This window comes from Urocampus carinirostris, chromosome 15, assembly GCF_059441175.1.
Source record: "Urocampus carinirostris isolate Australia breed hairy pipefish chromosome 15, RoL_Ucar_1.0, whole genome shotgun sequence".
NCBI classification, from domain to species: domain Eukaryota; kingdom Metazoa; phylum Chordata; class Actinopteri; order Syngnathiformes; family Syngnathidae; genus Urocampus; species Urocampus carinirostris.
In genome coordinates, this window is record NC_142363.1 from 342,308 (window position 1) to 362,378 (window position 20,071).

The 20,071-nt window shown below is 40.1% G+C and overlaps 1 protein-coding gene across 2 annotated transcripts in view; it reads left to right on the top strand.

Moving 5' to 3' along the window:
* Positions 1-20,071, top strand: part of setd3 (SET domain containing 3, actin histidine methyltransferase) — a 128,893-nt gene that overhangs the window by 80,789 nt on the left and 28,033 nt on the right. For both annotated transcript variants that reach the window (XM_088353776.1, XM_088353777.1), the window contains exons 8-10: positions 90-204; positions 2,919-2,993; positions 5,677-5,843. In XM_088353776.1, coding sequence (XP_088209902.1) covers positions 90-204; positions 2,919-2,993; positions 5,677-5,843 — 357 coding nt within the window. The remainder of the gene's footprint in view (positions 1-89; positions 205-2,918; positions 2,994-5,676; positions 5,844-20,071) is intronic.

Below are 20,071 nucleotides of genomic sequence, written 5' to 3' on the forward strand. Positions count from 1 at the left end.
GTGTGCTTTATAATGTCCAAATGTCTAAATTAATTCAATGTACTGATATTATTTTTATTTTGACTGGTATAATTTTAAATATTTTACAGATGGGCTGTATCTTCAGTCATGACCCGTCTGAACCAGATTCCTACTGAGGATGGCAGCCAAATAATACAGGCTCTCATTCCTCTTTGGGACATGTGCAACCATACGAATGGACTGGTAGGATCATAATTTCCTGGTCACAAAGACAAATAGGGCTGTACCTTATTCTATGTTGCTCTATTGTTCACCTTTTTATAGGGAAGTGGTTCTCAAAATAGTGGTACCCTCAAGGGGGGTGCAATTGACTTTGTGGAACTTTTGTTTTGTTTAAATTGTCCTGGGATTAAGTGAAAATGCACTACACTACATTAAGGGTCAGTGGTAAAATGTTTTTAGTTTGCATTTAGCAGCTGCATTTTGCACATAGCACGGAATATGAATAGAAAGTGTAGACACAATGTATTGCAGACCCTCAAGGGACCAAATAAAAAGATGTTTTTTGGGTTTAAGGAAACAGTAGGAGCGATTATGGGCCAAGTCAAGTCACATTTATTTGTTTAAACCTTAATCACAAAAATGTCTCAAAGGACTGCACAGGATTACAATTACACCATCGCCTCATCTTAAACCAACATGTGGGCAAGGAAAAACTCTGAGCGTGAGGAAAAAAGAAACTTTGAGAAGGGGCCTCACAAGTGGTAATCCCCCTTCCAGGATGACCAGGGTGGAATAGATTTAGCTTTGAGTCGCAGTACACAAACATAGTCAACATCAATAAAAGAGAACACTAGTTAACAGGTTGAAATTTGTCCGGGAAGGGCATGACAGCAACGACGCCTCCACCCTGCAAACTAGTCCAAAAAGTCCATAACAGCAACGACGCACCTTCCCATCTCTGCCAGCTGGTCGATTGTAGGCGTTGACATACCTCAAGTCAGACGCTGACTCATCTCAAATCTTCCTTCTCCTTCGTATCACTACCAGCCACGGAGTCGGAAAAAGACAGAACAATACAAAATATGAGGTGGGCATCAATCATAAGCTTTTGAATAGAAGTTTGTTTTAAGTCTAGATTTAAAAACTTCCACTGAGATTGCAGATCTTATCTCAGGAAGCAAGGTTGTCGGGCCGGGCTAACCGCTAGGCTATAGGCTAAACCCTTCAAAACGCCTCTCCCATCCATTTTCCTCTCCAACATTCGCTCTCTGGACAATAAACTGGACCATTTACAATTGGAAGTAACATCGAACCGCGAGATGACGAACTGCTGCGCTAAAATCCTGACGAAGACATGGTTAATCTTATCTATCCCGGCTGACGCTCAAGGAAACTGTGCGGGTCAGATGTATCGACATTTCGTTCTGTATACACGTATACACGAATGATAATGTATATCTGAATCTCTGAAATCTGAATCTGGAGGGGGATAAAGAGGAAAACAAAAGTCTTCCAAAAGCTAAGATGAGGATGTTTGGCAAAGCATATGTAGCGCTAAGCTTTACTTGGACCAATCTGTTGAACGAGGAAAGACTGGTGCATTTTGAAGACATAATTTCTTGTTTTTGTTATCCTGAGCTGTGACATCATCGGAGGAACACCAGCATCCTAGCAAGCCAGTCACCATATTGCTTTACAATTTTTAGTCGAAGAGCTTACGGTTGTTGTGAGCAAAGTTTTGGTAGTTTCTGTGGAAAATGACTAGGGATTGTGTTGTAGGTGGATAAAGTAATGGCACAACAAATGAGCCAAAAGGGGCCAACTAGCAAAAATAATCCGCGGCGAGCCGCCAATGGGCTGGATGACCCGGGACCGATCAGCGAATTTCGACCGCAGTCTCTGCAGAAAAACGCAAAGCTGGCTAACCAAAAATGCAGTGAGAAGCCTGGCTGACTGGGAACCAACAATAAATAGCATCAACGTCTACGGCAATAAACACGGGGGGATTAAACCCAGGGACATAGCATAACCGACGCTAACGCCAAGCGAGCCAACCAAACATCACACCAGCCAACAAGGGGAATGTTATGTGCAGCAGGAGTTAGCCCTCTTGTACACCCACATGGCATCGTGAATACAAATATGTATCAGAACCTCAACAGCACATGGTTCCTTACTTGTGTTCATCGCCTAATTAACCTGCAGTCTTCATGCAGTACATGGCCGAGTGAATGCAAATGTGTATCAGAACCTCAACAGCACATGGTTCCTTACTTGTGATCATCGCCCAATCAACCTGCAGTACAAACCTCAATGTCACACAGCAAAACTGTAAAGAATTTTCCTGAAGGTGAAAACATTGAATTCATGGCATTATGGCCTGCCCAGAGTCCTGATCTGACAAAGTTGTGGTCAAGAAACCCACTCCAATTACCTAACTGTGGAGGAGCCGGGAAAAAGAATGGACCAAAATCACACCAGGGCAGTGTGAGAGACTAGTGTTGTCCTGTGGCTGCAGATGTGCTGGAGTAATTCACAGCAGAGGCTTGTACACTAATTGTTGACTGATGTAAACTTCAGGATTTGTTTCCAGTGCCAGAGCTGTTGTTGTTCTGTAATTGATCCGTGTGTTCTCAATTTTAATCAGCGCATTTTCAGAAAAATATTTTTTGTTAAATGCCTTCAGTTGTTTTGTGAAACAACTGTTGTAGTAACATGATATAGACGCGATAAAATGTCATAAGATGTTGAACAGTAAGGTTGAAAATATTTACAAATTATTACATTTTTGATAAATTGTTCTCTAATTTGGATCTCCATTGTATGTAAAAACGTTATAAAAAGGTTTCTGGTTTCTTACAAAAGAGCAAATGGGTTATATATTATCATTATTCCCCTGTGATAATTATTCATGTACAGCCTTAAATGTTTTAACATTTTTTAATTATCTGTAGATTACCACTGGCTACAACTTGGATGATGATCGCTGTGAGTGTGTTGCGCTGCGAAATTATAAGAAGAATGAACAGGTAAGGTGGCACAAAAGTTAAATTATGCTTGCTTTGAAGAATTGGGTTCACAATTGCATTTTGAGTATCTGTCATTTGGCTTTTGTAAAGAGTTGGGAGCCCCACTTACATCACCCTCAGTTTGTAAATGACTCAAACAGAACTGCATTGTAATCAAGCTGTAATTTCTCATTTCTCTGGCCATCTGTTGGATGTATATTGATGGTAACTCTGTATACATTGCCTAAAAAGTTCAACACACTTGCCCATTTATATTTATGACTTTGCTCCTTCTAATTTTCTATTGGTCCAAGAATCAACGCGTCACCGGTGCATGGAATCACAGTGAGCAATATCAGTTATGCATATGACCACGCATTTCTTTTATTTAGATTTGACCAGTGACTCAAAAAACACTAGGTGGCACTTGTGAGTAGGTTTAGTGATGTTTTTTTTACTGTATTGTACAGTACGTGCATTTTATATAGCTGTATCCTCACACACACACACATATATATATATATATATATATATATATATATATATATATATATATATGTTTAATCCACAGAGGTCTCACCTAAACAAAAAAAAATCAATAAATAGGATGTTGTCACAGTTACTCACTATGGTCAAGGTTAAAGCTTGAGATTGTATTAGAAAGAAGGAAAGAACACACTCTGAGTAGGAAACTTTTTCGATAGCCCTTCCATCGGAGGTATGTGCTTCCAGGATCGGCTCAAGGAATAACACGCTCCTCCTTTTTCAGGAGGCTTATTTATTGTAAAACACAAGAAGGAAAATACACATCTGATTGGTTTATATGAACACAGGAAATTAATCTGATTGGTTTCGACAGGAATCCCATATTTAAATGAAGTTTATAACGTTGGTTGCCGGATGGCCTGTGAGTATAATAAATTAGCAATAGAGATAACTTAGTAAACACAATACGTCTCCGTGAGAAGAAACGCAAGCTTTCGACTTGGAATTTGGCGGCGTCAAGGTAATCTTGATTAGCCAGCTAGCAGGCCTCATAGTGGCTTTCAAGTTGTAGCTTTTTAATCAGAGTCAAATTCTCTTGGAGACAAACTTTTTGGGCTCGGGAAACTTATTCTCCTGACCTTGAAGGCACTCGTCCCTGAAAACAACTCTAAAACCTAACTGCACACTTATTGAGTGTACTATAGATATATAAATTTATAAAGATATAAGAAGAGTATAAAACATATATATAGACATATATAAATGTATTAAGATATAAAAAGAGTAAAAAGTATTTATTGGATATAAGATTTTGACAATAATTTCCCTTACAAGTACAAGTAGTGTTTTTCTCCAAGTTCTAGTTTACTTTTACCCAAGTAATTATTTGAATCACTACTTTTTACTTCTACTTGAGTTATTTTTTTCTGAAGTAACTGTACTTTTATTTGAGTTGATTTTTTTTTGGCTGCATACCCACCTCTATGGTGACATCTATCACACATGACACATATGACACAATGTCAAATTCATTATTCATCACATTGTACGTATAGGACTTTAAAAATGCTATGCAGTAATCTCTTGCAGTATTGCAGTTCACTTTTTGCGGATTCGATACTTCGGTTCAGATTTTCTGTAGCAGACAAGACACAGTAAATGCCATCATAGTAAAATACTTAGTTGCAAATGTTTTAGTACTGTAAACAGGTAGTCTCCAAGGGACCCCTATTGGAATCGCCTAACCCTACTTTTACAAAAATGTGTAAAATATCATGTTTAGTTTTCAGATTGTAATCAAATTTGAGAAGTTAAAGCTTGATGCTTTCTTCCCAGCTGAATACAAATGTTTTATTTTAGTGTTTTCCAACTCCGATTACTGATGTCTATGGCACTTGCAGTGATTTTTTTCAGTTGGGGACAAAACTGCTGAGTCTTACCTTTCAAAAGAGACCAAAACTGTCCATTTATTCACAGTCTCCAAATAACATAGCCATTCTATTCAGTTACGATTCATTTCGAACAGGGTAGTTAGGGGTGCGCGAAATCCTTGGAAATGCTTGAATTGTATTGTTGTGTTTACAAGGTCAGAAAATTCTTGAATTTTTAGGTAGAGTGCTTGAAATTGTTGTCATTGCAATATTTCTTGGCAGTCTGACTATAGTTGCAATAAATTAGGAACTTTTTTTTAAAGTGAGTTTTTTGACCCTGACATGTCTGGTCTGGTAGAGCTTGTCACTATAGAATGAGTCCAAATCCCTATTTTTTCTGTTTATATGCAGTACTGTTTTTTTTTTTTTGTCTTCCGTATTGAACTCCGTTATTACGAAACATGTAGAGGGCCGTTTCCATGTTTTTGTGCCGTAGCCAAGCTGTGCATACATTGTTGAAGCAGAATGTCAGAATTTATGTAAGCTTATAGCAGCCCATTGACACAAAAAGATTGCAGATAGGAGCATTTCAAAATAGCACCAGGTATGTGCTGGCAGGAAGATTGATGACTTTGTTTAGTTATCAAAGTCAAAATCAACAAAAAAACGTTCTTGTGATCAGTGCTGGATTTCTTTCTTTGAAAGTACTGGAAAAACTGAAAACTTTGCCTCAAAAGTGCTTAAAAAGTGTTTCGATTTGGCCATGAAAAAGGTGTTTAAACCCTGTTTGAATATCTTTTTCTTTTGAAATGTAATATATTAAGTGTGTTTGAATTCTGTCTGTTCAGATCTACATCTTTTATGGCTCAAGATCCAATGCTGACTTTGTCATCCATAATGGCTTCTTCTTCCAAGACAATGACCATGATCGGGTGAAGATCAAACTGGGCATCAGCAAAAGTGAAAGACTGTATGCCATGAAAGCAGAGTTGCTGGCACGTGCTGGTCTCCCTGTGTATGTAAAACTTGTTTTTGCCTCATTTTTATCAAATATAACTATGAATGTATTGCCTTTTTATGGCTCTTATTTAACATTTTTAACATAAGTTGACCTAAGGCTTTACCATTACCGAGAATAGTTGATCCGTACAAAAGCATTTCAATCGATAACACATGATTATTTAAAGTTTATCCGACAAACTTAATTGTCTTAAGGCAGATAACGTTTTCTCCGTTTCTTGAATCCCAACAAAAATGTTACATTAATTTGACTTACTTTTACATGTCAAGTCACATTTTTTGTATAGCCCTGAATCACAAAATGTCTCAAAGGACTGCACAGGTTACAATTACCCCATCCCCTCATCCTAAACCAACAAGCAGGCAAGGAAAAACTCAAAATCTCAGCATGAGGAAAATAACCCTTGAGAAGGGGCCTCACAAGTGGTAATAGATCTAGCATTGGGTAACAGTGCACAAATCATAGTGAACATCGGTAAAATATACATGTTACATGTTGACTAATTCTAAACATTTTACCAACCCAGAACTATAGGCATGTTTTACTTTGTTCATCTTTTAAAAATCAAGGCATTTAGTCTAAACTAACTTTTAAAAAAAAAATCATGCAAAAGTCTATTTTTACAAATTGCTTTACTCTCTGTGGGGAGGGGCCCTCTCCCTCTGGGAGGTGTGAGAATTCTCACACAGTGGTCCGCTCCGTGTCGTAAGAGGCGACTAAAGTGGAGGGAGCGAGGGGACTGGAGATTTCTATCTCTACTCCCAAAGAGACAGCAAGGCAAAGAAAGGGGTGCAGGAGACCAAAAGGTCTCGCAAACCCCAAGTTATGGGGTCACTAAATGTGAGAGGATGTGGAAATAAGTGACCGAGTGGAAGAAAGAGGAGATTGGAAGGATGATGACTAAAAGGAAGGTTGATATGTTAGCCTTGAGTGAAACAAAGATGAAAGGAAAGAGTGAATTACAGCTGCGAGGTACGTATAGTAGAAAGTCTTGAGTTACGAGTGGACATGCTAGAGAAGGAGTAGCTGTGTTTGTGAGAAAGCAAAGGAAAAACTTGTGGAGTGGAAAGACATATCTTTGAGATTGATGTGGGTGTGATTAAAGTGGGGAGTAGAAGTATGGATTTTTATAAGTACATATCGGCCTGTTTCAGAAAAAATGGGCTGAGGAGAGAGAGAAGTTCCGGAAGGATTTGTCCAAATGTGTGGCAAGTGCAAAAGAGGGCTGGAAAGTGGTTATACTAGGTGACCTGAATGCTAAAGTGGGTGATGGAATGGTTGAAAATGTGGTTGGTAGATATGGAGTACCAGGGAGAAATAAGAGTGGTAAGAAATTGATTGAATTATGTGTGGAAAATGAGTTGGTGATTGCAAATACATTGTTGAAAAAGAGGGATGTGAATAAGTATACTTTTGTCAGAGTGGATAGTGGTGAGAAGGTAGACAGAGCACTGATTGATTATGTAGTGGTTAGGAAAGAGATGTTAAGTAGATTATTGAATAAGGAAGAAAAGGAGAGTTTAAATAGAGGATAGGGGAAGAGTATGAACGGATTGGTAGAAGAGAAGTGGAGAGTGTGGAAATGAAATGGAAGTGTTTTAAAGAGGCAGTGTTGAGAAGTGCGAAATAAGTGTGTGGAATGAGAAAAGTTGGTTGAGGTATTAGGAAAGGAAGTGACTGGTGGAATGATTAGGTTTCAGAGGCTGTGAGAGAGAAGAGGTGTGCATTTGAGGAGTGGCTGTAAGTTAAGAGTGGTGATGCGTATGAAAGGTATAAAGTAAAGAAAAAGTTGTTAAAAGCGGTGGTGGAAGCAGCGAAAAGGAGGATGAATAGTGTCGAAAGACAGGATTGAAATTTGAGGAAAGGAGAAAAGTATTCTGGAAAGAAGTGAAAAGAGTAAGAAAGAGCGTGTCTGGAAAGGAAGAGAGAATGAAACATAGGGACGATAGATTTCTGGTTAGTGGTAGTGCAGTCAGCACGAGATGGGCAGAGTATTTTGAGGAGTTGCTGAATGTGGAGGATGGGAGAGACTGGAGGCAATCGGTGGTATGGGTAGAATGCCCGTGTTGGGTGAAATAAATGTGAAGCCTGTGGAAACATGGGAGGTGCAAGAGGCAGTGAAAGAACTGAAGCGGGTAAGGTGCCTGGGTTGGATGGTTGTACTGCTGAATGATTGAAGAAAGGTGGCACGGCTATGATTGACTGGTTAGTACGTTTGTTGAATGTATGCTTTTTAAGTGGCGTGGTTCCTGTTGATTGGTGTAGTGCATGTGTGGTGTCATTGTGTATGGGTAAAAGTCAGGGTAAAGGTCACAAAGAGCCGAAATTTTTAACTGTTAGAGTCAAAGAGCCACACCACGCACTGACCTGCCATGACAGACAGACACACACAAACACACACAATTAAAAACATATTATTTCCAATAACACACTCCTCTCCTTAAAATACAACTTCGAGTTGTAACAAGTATTGTTCTTGTGTTAATTTCAAGGAAAGTGTCCACCCTCAAAACACAAAAAAAAAACCTAAACATGAAACAAGTCAAAGAGCCACAGTATATAGAAAATATGATGAGGCAAAGAGCCGCATTCTTTTGGGCCAAGAGCCGCATGCGGCTCTCGAGCCACCTCTGGTATGAAAATGTAGCAATTCGAGAGGTATTAGTTTGTTGTCTGTGCTGGGTAAGCTGTATGGAAGACTCTTGATTAAGAGAGTGAGAGGAAGAACCAATGAGGTGGTGATGGAGGAGCAGAGTGGTTTCAGGACAGAAGAGTTTATTGTGTCACCCTCACCCGAGTGAAATGGCAGGTTTCTTGTGTTCATCTGGAGGGACGAAAGCATGACCAACTTGTGTGCCGAGGTGCTTAACTTGTTTAAGTGTTTGGCCATTTAGGTTGGCCATGGTCACTTTTTTTTTTTTTTTTGTATGTGTTTGTCTTGCTGTCAGTCATCCTTCTCAAAGGATATGACCAGGGTATACAGATAGATACATAGCTTTACTCTCAATAAAATAGAGGGCGTATTCACAAAATATGTACAGATTATCTAACATCAATATTCATTAAATGTTAAATCTGCAACTTACTGTTTTGGATTTCGCTATATTTGAGTGAACCTATAATTTCCTTTTAATCAGAAATACAGACGCTCCTACTTAGAACATTCGACTTACGAACAACAGTAGATATGAAAATTTCGGGATGTTGAAAGTTAGATTTTGTATTGTGTGCACCATTTTCCGAGTAGAGGACATTACTCTAGTGCTTCTTTCCACCACTACTGGCGTGTGGCGCTGTGAGAGGTCACCCAGCATCCACCCAGAACAAAAAAAAATCCGCTCCCTCTTCCTAGTTCGTGTAAACATTCTATACTGTCTATACTTTGCTATACTATCTCGAGCCACTAAGAACTTTGACATTTTTTTTGTTTAATATCTCGCGCATCCATTAAATATGGTTGGTGTATAGTGTAAAGAAGAGGCTAGCCGTTTCTTTTGAAATAAAAGTGAAATAAGAAGATTGTTGCGGTTGAGAAAATGGTTGGATACTCTTTTTCGGCCACTCTCTAACACGGAGGAGGACCTCCTGAAGCTCATCTTCCAAAAGTAAGTTGCACTTAACTTTATTTATCTATATATAGCATATTTTTTTAAGGAAATTAACATTTTTTATTAGGACAAAACAATACAGGTTACTTTTACAAGCCTTAAACATACTTGTACAAACCTTAAACATACAAAATATAGCACTGAAGCAACTTACAAATAAATTAAACTTACAAACGATCGTCCGGAACCTCGTTGGTAAGTAGGGCAGCGTCTGTTTGCACCTAAAAAAGTCTCTTTAAATTAAAACATTTGGGAGGATGAAAAGATCAAAAACACATCTTACAATCATAAATCGTTCAAAAAGAAAAACAAACATATATTTCTTTATTGAAAGTGCCAAATCAGTTACTATTCAGCAGGGCTCTCAAACTCAATTGACTTGGGTGAGGTTTGGCCAAATTGGGTTTCCCACAAGAAACCATAAGTTTAAAAAATATAATAAAATATATCAAGAATTAATGTGAAAATAAATCAATCGATAATAACTGAATCCATAATTTTCGTGGGCTGCACTTACATTAACGAACAGTTAGTATTGTTTGACGACTAGATGTCGCTTTATTGTGCTGAGCAACCAAAAACAAGTGCTATAAGGATGACAAACTACAGAGACCTGAAGTGAGAAAAACACATTTTCTTTTTTTGGCCAGTCTTTTGCAAAGAAAGAAAAAGGGGGGGAAGAGATTAAAAGCCATAAAGGAGAAAAAGAAAGAAAAAAGATGCAAAAAAGAAAGGGGCAAACAAGAAATAAGAAGGATGAAACAGGAAAGGGAAAAGAAGAAGAAAAAGAAGCTAGGCAAAACATGGGGGGGGGGAAGAAAATAAGACATGTTGTTTTTGTGGGTAACTGTAGCAGCAAGATAACCAACAATGATGTCAGCTTCATTTAAGTGAGGTGAATGCTATGTAAAATAAATGCAAAATCTCTCTACACGGTTCACGGATTCCGTAACCTTACCAATGCGGTCAGGGCACCAATGATGACGCAACTCTGGACAGCCTTCTCCACTGTTGACAGTCCACGGCCTGTTCTTGAGTCGTGGCAAAGTTGGCACCAGACCACTCCTTAATGTTCTTCCCAGTTCCTTTACTGTCTTCTTCTCCTCCCCCTTGGACTGAGCCCTGGAGAATTATCTTGGTCAGTCTAGCTCTTGTGACATGACCATACCACTGATGTTTTAAAAGAATTCTTCGTAGGGTCCAATGTGCCTTCTGGTGTGAATGAGTGAGTGAATTGCCCACTCAACTGGCTGGCAATCAGTTCATGGTGTCCTCACCCACTGCCAGAAAAAAGTTGGGATGGGCTCCAGCAACCCCGCGACCATACTGAGGATAAGTTGTGCAGATGATGGAGACCCCTGCTATACAGCAATGCTGCTTGATCTCTTTTGTGGTTTTATATCTGATAATTAACAGGCTTATTTTTTCTGAAGTCATGGGTTCAAATCCAGATACCAGCCCTCAAGTCAAGTCATGTTTATTTGTATAGCCCTTAATCACAATGAGTCTCAAAGGGCTGCACAGACCAAAGATTATTGCAAACCAAAGACTATTATTACACCATATCCTCATCTAAAACATACATGAGGGTAAGGAAAAACTCAAAAACCTCAACATGAGGAAAATGAAAAGACCATGAGGAAATTCCCCTTCCAGGATGACCATGCTGCAATGAATGTTGCAATAACAATTAATACACAGATATCGGTCAATAGGAAATATAGGTCATATTCTCCCCGTACTCCACTCCTTTACCAATTTCCTCAAAGCGCAACAATTTTACACAGCTAGCACCGAACCCTCTCTTTCGCCAAGTGCCAACTGTTTCTGTCTAAGTGTATGCAGTAGATGTTACTGACAGGCACACTTGTAGCACCTCTATCTACCTGGCCTGTGGCTGCATTCTGCCCGCAGATTAATAGAGAAGGCCAAATCTATGCGCCTCAAGATGACAAATGCAAATGGGAGCGCTTGCTTTTTTTCTATCCACAGCAAAGGACTGGGCAATCGGTAATCGGGGAGGCAGTGGCTCAGGAGGTAGAGTGCTCGTCTTGGGATCAAGAGATCTCAGTTCGAATCCCGGCTCCTCCGTGTTACATGTCGAAGTGTCCTTGGGTAAGACACTGAACCCCTAGTACCCCCAATATACAGGTTAGCGCCTTACATGGCTGCACGGCCGCTATTGGGAAATGTGAAGCACACTGTAAAGCGCTTTGGGAAGTCTTGACTTGAAAAGCGCTATATAAATGCAGATCATTTCATTTCATTTCATAATGTGTGTAAGGTGGTCTGCTACTGTGGCAACACCACATCTCACAAACACATGAATAAGAGAGCTGCAACCAAAAATATAAATATTTTCATCTTCCTGAATACAAACCTATAAATCTGTCGTCAATATAGAAGGTCCTTTTTTTGTTTTGTTGGCATTTTTGTAAAGTATTTGCATTCTTTGTTACATTGGTGCTTTTTTTTCTTACCACATTTTAAACGTGGCAGGACCCTTACTTCATAACAATTTAATTGTGGCAGACTCACTCATTCAAGAATTATAAAAAATAAATGTAATCTCTATTTTTGTTAAATACTTTTTCTTATATCTTAAATCAAATTTACCGTGTCAAAGTGGTTTGAATTGGTTGAGACCTTGACGTAGCTCCTCTAGGATGCAGCTGTCAGACAGGCGTCCCGGATCAGGCCCGCCAAGTGTTTTAGTCTGGCCCGCAACACAACACTGAGAGAAGCGCAAGAAAAAAATGAGTTTCAGTTTTAATATGTCCACTTGATGTCACCCAAGCCAGGCACCACTCTCATAGTAACTGAAGTAACATTTTTCTCCCTCTTTTATTTTTTTCTCGTATTTTTTTCCCACTTTTTCCCATTTTCTTCTGTATAATTTCTCTTTCACTCTTTGTCCTTTTTTTTCCCTGTTCGAGGAGAACTCTTTTTCTCTCTATAAATCTCTATATCTCTCGTTACTTTCTTTCTGTCTCTCCCTAATTTATATTTCTCTTTTTCTTGCTTTTCCCCTTTTCTCTCACTTTTTTTCTCATGGTCACTTTTTTCTTTTCTCTTTCTCTGTCTTTTTCTCTTCTTTTGATCTTTCTTCCTCTCCCCCCTTCTTTGTCTTTAATTTTTCCATATTTCTTTCTTATTTTCTCTTCTTTTTTTCTCCCTTTCTCTGTTGTGCACTATCTCTCTCTATTGTGCTCTCTCTCTTTCTGCACTTTGTCTCTCTTACTTTCTCTCTGTTACGCCGTCATCTCTTTTTATCTCTTTCTTTCTCCCCATTTCCTCGTCTCTTTCTCTTAAACCTACTAGCCTGGCCCCCGTTAAAAAAAATTCTCGCATGTGGCCCCTCAGTTAGAATGAGATTGACACACCTGCTCTAGGGGGTCATACTAAATGCTGTCCACGAGCGAAACAGACAAAGTTTATACACCTCGCAAAGGAAAAAGTGAGTCTGTTAAGAAGGGACAAAAACCTGGCTGATAAGGGCACAAGATTTTACGTTCCAACATAGTGTGAAGGAAACGGTTGTTAAAATAAAACACCACCTCCTACACAATGACAGTTCATGGAAGTAGCAGCAGAGTTAGAAGGAAGCTTTCCAGCATGTGAAAGGACTGTTACATTCTGCCAGACTGCTGGTGCACCTAGACTAGGAAGTGCACCCAGACTAGGAAGGTATCCATTCTTGTGACGTATCCCCTTACAGGCGTGGGGGCGGATCTCTCTCACAAACTGGAGGATGGAAATAAAAAGCCCATTAGCTATGAATCACGTACACTCACTGCTGCAGAAAAAAGTTACTAACAGTTGGAAGTAGGGCCAGCCATAGTTTTTGCTATGAAACACTTCCACCAATACGTGTTTGGTCGCCCATTTACCATTTTTACAGATCATAAGTCCCTAATGGGTCTCTTCAGTGAGTTAAAGGGCATACCTCCCATGGCTTCAGCAATGATTCAACACTGGGTGATAACCTTATCAGCATACCATAACTGGATTGAGTACAGACACTCCCCTACTTACTACCATTCGACTTACAAAAAACGGTAGATACGAACATATTTTCGGGATGTCGGAAAATATCCGGACATTGCTGTAAGTTGGATTTTTTATTGTTTGCACCTTTTTTCGGGTACAGGACAGTACTGTAGTGCTTCTTTCTGCTGTCACTGTCTGTAAAAAAAAATCCGCTTCCTCTTTCTAGTCCTTGTGTAAACATATCTCATTCACCTTTGTTTGTAATCCCACCGCTGCCACCAATGCAGTGTGACGTTTTGTGTGGGTAATGGATTACTCCTCGTTCATGAAAAAAATCCTCTAATGGTTTCTTGAAGAGCGACAACCGTCAGCAGCCGTCTATTGCAAACACACCCAACTCTCTCCAAAACTACACTCATGCACCAACTCTCGTTACATTCGTCGCCCTACTGACATCATTCATGCGCACCTCACATTTTACGCCTACACTATCTCCAGCGCGCTAAGAATTTTGACATTTTTATTGTTTAATATCTCGTGCATCCATTCAATATGGTTGTTGTAAAGACTAAAGAGGAGGCGAGCTGTTTCTTTTGAAATGAAAGTGGAATAAGGGTTAGCTTGTTGCGGTTGAGAAAATGCTCAGAACGCTTTTTTTCGGCCACTTTTTACCACGGAGGAGGACCTCTTGAAGTGCATCCCCCAAAAATAAGTTAAACCTCACTTAATTTATCTTTATATATGTAGATACATTATTTTATGAAATGTTTATTTTTTTTAGTACAAACAATACAGGTTACTTATACAAACCTTAAACATACTTATATAAGCCTTAAACATACAAAATATAGCACTGAAGCAACTTACGAACAAATTCATTTTACGAACGATCTACTGGAACCTAACTCGTACGTAAGCCTGGCAGCGTCCGTACAAGGCAGGGAGTGAAAACGCATATTCTTACGATTTTAGCCGCCTGCTTCTCCCTGACACACCAAGCCACACCGACATGCCCTCAGAGACTGTTTTTTTGTATGAATAAATTGGCAAATGCTCCAGTGACAGAAAAACAGATTAAAATGTGGACTGAGAGAAACCTAGTGTAATCACAAGTGAAGAGATGGCTGTTGCAAAGTTCGCCTACAAAGGTGGCAGTGGAAAAATTCAATCTTTTTGTCAAGCGGAAGCTGGAGTTGAGTGTATTGAATGGTTGCATCCTATGGGGCTCCAGAGTGATCGTTCCACCTACAGGTTGAGAGCAATTGATGGAGGAGCTACATGATGCCCACCCTGGGGTGTCGCATATGAAAAGCCTTCCAGGTCATTCCTGTGGTGGCCAGGAATGGACTGTGCCTTGGAATCAAAAGTAAAGGCTCTAGGTCAAAGTACCGTATTTTCTGCACTATAAGGCGCACCGTGTTATAAGGCGCACCTTCAATGAATGATATATTTTAAAACTTTTTCCATACATAAGGCGCACCGCATTATAAGGCGCTATAGTGCATGCTGGTTTAAGATCAGGTAATTGTGCAATTTTGTAATTGTAATCCTGTGCAGTCCTTTGAGACATTTTTTGTGATTAAGGGCTATATAAATAAACTTGACTTCACTTGCCTACAGTAGAGGCTGCGGTTACGTTATGCAACCATAGATGGTGCCGCGCTAAAGGGAATGTCTACAAAACAGTCAGATAGGTCAGTCAAACTTTATTAATAGATAACAAACAAGCTTTCCACAACTCCCTTTACTCCCAAAATGAATTAACAGCTGTTTTATTATTTACTCTGAGGTAAAGCATTTTCGTGACACATCTTTAACATCTTTGAACAACAGGAAGGCATAAAATTTTACTTTTCCTCCTTTTAGTCAACACACAAAAACCGTCTGATACTGTTATGGTAAATTAAACGTTAGTTCAATCGCAATATAGTGACACTAGTAATGTGCAAAAACAATAACAAGTGCAAAACAATAACAATAACGTAAACCTCTCATCCTCATGCTTCCTCCCTTTCCGCTGCTGTTCTATTTCCGTGTTCTACTGCGTGACTGATCGCTTTGAGTTTAAACTCTGCGTTGTAAGCGTGTCTCTTAATAGGAGCCATTTCAGGGTCTTTATACAAACGCACAAATAAAAGAGAATCTTTGTTTAATATTTCCCAGTATGCACAGCGCGCTGCTTCTTCTACGCGAAAAATGGAGTCGGTGGCTGCTTCTCTTAGTTGCGAGACCTTGCAATTCAATATTGATCCATATATAAGGCGCACCAGATTATAAGGCGCATAGTCAGCTTTAAAAAAAAAATCTGATTTTATGTGCGCCTTATAGTGCGGAAAATACGGTAACTAGAATATACCACCAACGCATCTTCACCCATGGCAGTGGCCGGGACGTCCATAGTCCAGACTTCACCTGGATTTTGCTGGCCATTCATAGGATGTATGTTCTTGGTGCTAGTGGATTCACATTCTAAGTGACTAGAGACCCACATCATGTCAAACATCACTGCTTCAGTTACTTCAGAGACACTGCAAAGCATATTTGCAACACAGACTGCCGACATGATTGTGACAGACACGGGGCCCACTTTAATGGGAGGAGTTTCCAAAAAGTTTATGGAGAAGAACGGGATCAGTCATGTCCACACAGCGCTCTACATCCTGCCTCAAACGGATTGGCAGAGAGAGCTGTTGGAACTCTTAAAGATGGACTGAAAAAAATGTCAGGACATTCTCTAGAAACCAAACTTTCAGGGTTCCTGTTTCAGTACAGAATGACGCCACACACAGTTACAGGGGTGTTGCCAGCAGAGAGTTACTGGGAATAGGACCAAAATCTACCCTAGACCTTCTTCAACCAGACGTCAGGGCAAGAGAGTGGTCAAGTCACAAAGCCAGATGGGGACAACATGCTGCAGAGAGACTTTTTCTCCCAGGGGACGTGTATTTTGAGAACTTTGCCGTAGGTTCACCGTGGCTGCCTGGAGTCATTAACTGTCAGACAGGTCCAATATCTTTTGTGGTGGACTTATCTGACAGCCAGTATATCCGCAGGCACCAGGATCACCTGTGTGTCCGCCATGATGATTGAGGAAAGAAGGTGTAACCAAAGGACAGTGCGAGCAGTTTTGAGGACATTGTGCCAGTCACACCGTAGCACGCTGAAATGTCACATGAGGGACTGTCAGAAAACGCAAATGTGACACCCGATGGATGATTTAAGCAGGCTGCTCCATCTGCCTTTGTTCCTAGTTCTGTAAACACTACTTTTTTTGCTAAGGAGATCAAAGAGGTTGTTTGTGGTTGTAAAATAAAATGTAAAAGTACAAAAGTCCTGCATTTAAAATTATGATGTATACTTTAATCAGTTGACCAATGTTACAGAATGAAAATGTGTGCTGTTTTATACCTGATATGCTTACGCTTAACGGGGGAGAAGTGTTGCAGAGTGTGTCGAATGTGGTTCACCTTTGTAGTAGTGGTTTGTGCCCGGAACCTTAGATGGGTTTGTTATCCCGCCTGTTAGAGCAGGGGTTGGGAACCTATGGCTCGCCAGCCATATGTGGCTCTTTTGATGATAACATCTGGCTCGCAAATCTGGCTCGCAGATTTGGGTTTACAAAAATTATCGTTTGTTTAAATCCATCCATCGATTTTCTACTGGTCATGTCTTGTGCAGAGTTGCAGTTGCATGAGCGATTGTCTATTATTTTAATTGGATGATAATTCCCTACGTTGGCCGTTGCTGGGGCACAGGTACACGCCCCTTTTGCGTCCCTTGGCACATGGTCATTAGCTCAAAGCTAACCCTTTGACGGAGAAGATGGCGAAATGAAAAAAAGATGATGGACATTGTACATTTCAGGACGAATGGACAGAAGAATTTGCCTTTCTGGAGAGATATGCCTAATTTGCAATGACAAAATTGCATCGATGAAACGGTCGAATGTAAAGTGGCACTTCGACACACGCTATGCTGCCTTTGCACGGTCTGCTTTTGCACAGCAATGTGCGCTGGTTGTCAAGAGGGAAGGTGCGACTTTCCTTGAAATGGAAGGCAACGAGCATCCTGAGCTAGCGAAAACTGAGTGGCTTCTCAAGTTTTATCATCTCGTGGATATTACCGAACATCTGAACCAGCGCAACGTTAAAATGCAAGGCGTTCAAAATACAGTGTTATCCCTTCAACACGCTGTGTTTGCTTTTGAAAAAAAGCTGGAGCTCTTCATCAAGGATCTTGAAACAGGTCGCTTACTACATTTTGAAAATGCACAACAAGTGAGCCCACTCAAAATTTGAGGCAGAAGTGGCTGACCTGAAGGCCTCAGAGATGTGGATGAACAAGTTCAAATCACTGAATGAAGAGTTGGAAAGAATTGCACGACAGAAAGCGAAGTTAGCGAGCAAGCACATGTGGACAGAAATGAACAAACTTCAACCCAAAGACGAGCTGATTCTCAAAACTTGGAACGCGCTTCCAGTCATATACCACACACTGAGGCGTGTGAGTATTGGTGTATTGACAATTTTGGATCGACGTATTCATGTGAGCAGTCATTTTCACATCTCAAAAACATCAAGTCAAACCTACAATCACGTTTAACGGATGAAAGCTTCAATGCCTGCATGAAGCTTAAAACTCACCAAGTACCAACCAGACTACAAAACCATCAGCAAATCCATGCAGCACCAGAAGTCGCATTAATGGTGAGTATTATAACATTATATAAAATAATAAATTAAGATGCTTGTTATGCTCACATTTAATTGAATTCAGTCTTAAAATATATTACATGGCTCTCACTGAAACAAATTTCCCAAAATTGTGGTTTTATGGCTCTCTCAGTCAAAAAAGTTCCCAACCCCTGTGTTAGAGTAACGTACCTTTGATGTTTAGTTGTAAGAAAATTACACCTGCAAATGGATAATTGGAGGTTGCCGACAAAACCTAAGTAAAGAAACAAAATAATACAATAGTTTTGCTATCAAAAGCTAACCACTCAGATTACCACACGTCGGGTCGGATGTTTTAGGTCCGATCTTACCCTAACCATGAGGCAACCCCCCTTCCAGTTTAACTAGGCTGCAATGGCGGTTGCATGGGCACCAATAGACAAAAAAGAAATCGTCAACTTTAAGAATAAACTCAAGTTAATAAAAAGGCTATGCTCCAATAGAGTTCTGGGTTCTGACGCGAAACGATTTTTTGGTGTAATTTCCCTTTTTAGCAGGGTCATCCAATGAGAATAAAAAAACCTCAAGAGTAAGACGGGGTCCAGATAGTTTTTTGTAATAGAATACTGAACAATATCTAAACAAACAAACAGATACTGTACAGGACTGTCTCAGAAAATTTGAATATTGTGATAAAGTTCTTTATTTTCTGTAATGCAATTAAAAAAACAAAAATGTCATACATTCTGGATTCATTACACATCAACTGAACTATTTCAAGCCTTTTATGATTTTAATATTGCTGAATTTGGCTTTCAGCTTTAGAAAACTCAAAAATCCTATCTCAAAATATTAGAATATCATGAAAAAGTATACAAGTAGACTATTCAACTAATCACCTGAATCATCTAATTAACTCGAAACACCTTGCGAGGGTTTCCTGAGCCTTAAAAATACTCAGCTTGGTTCAGTAAACCAAATCACAAGTATGGGGAAGACTGCTGATCTGACTGCTGTCCAGAGGACCATCATTGATACCCTCCATCAGGAGTGTAAGACACAAAAAGAAATTTCTCAAAGAGCAGGCTGTTCACAGAGTGCAGTTTCAAAGCATATCACAAAAAGTCTGTTGGAAGGGAAAAATGTGGCCGGAAACGCTGCACAACCAAGAGAGATGACCGCAGCCTTAACAAAATTGTGAAGAAGAGCCGCTTCCAGAATTTGGGGGAGCTTCAAAGACAGTGGGCTGAAGCTGGAGTCCAGGTATCAAAAGCCACAGTTCACAGACGTGTCCGGGAAATGGGCTACAATAGCCGTATTCCCATGGTCAAGCCACTTCTGAACTCAAGACAACGGAAGAAGCGTCTGACTTGGGCTATGGAGAAGAAGCACTGGACAGTTGCAGAGTGGTCCAAAGTCCTCTTTTCAGACGAAAGCAAGTTTTGCATTTCATTTGGAAGTCAAGGCGCCAGAGTCTGGAGAAAGGCTGGAGAGGAGCAAAATCCAAGTTGCTTGAAATCCAGTGTGAAGTTCCCACAGTCAGCAATGGTTTGGGGAGCCATGTCAGCTGCTGGTGTTGGTCCACTGTGTTTCATCAAGTCCAGAGTAAATGCAACTGTGTACCAAGAAATTTTAGAGCACTACATGCTTCCATCTGCTGAAAAGCTCTATGGAGATGAGGATTTCATTTTCCAGCATGATCTGGCACCTGCCCACAGTGCCAAAACCACCAGTAACTGGTGCACTGACCATGGCATCACTGTCCTTGATTGGCCTGCTAATTCCCCTGACCTGAACCCCATCGAGAATTTGTGGGGTATAGTTAAGAAGAAGATGAAAGACACCAGACCTACAAATGCAAATGAGCTGAAGGCCGCTATCGAAGCATCCTGGGCATCAATAACACCTCAGCAATGCCACAGGCTGATTGCCTCCATGCCACGCCGGATTG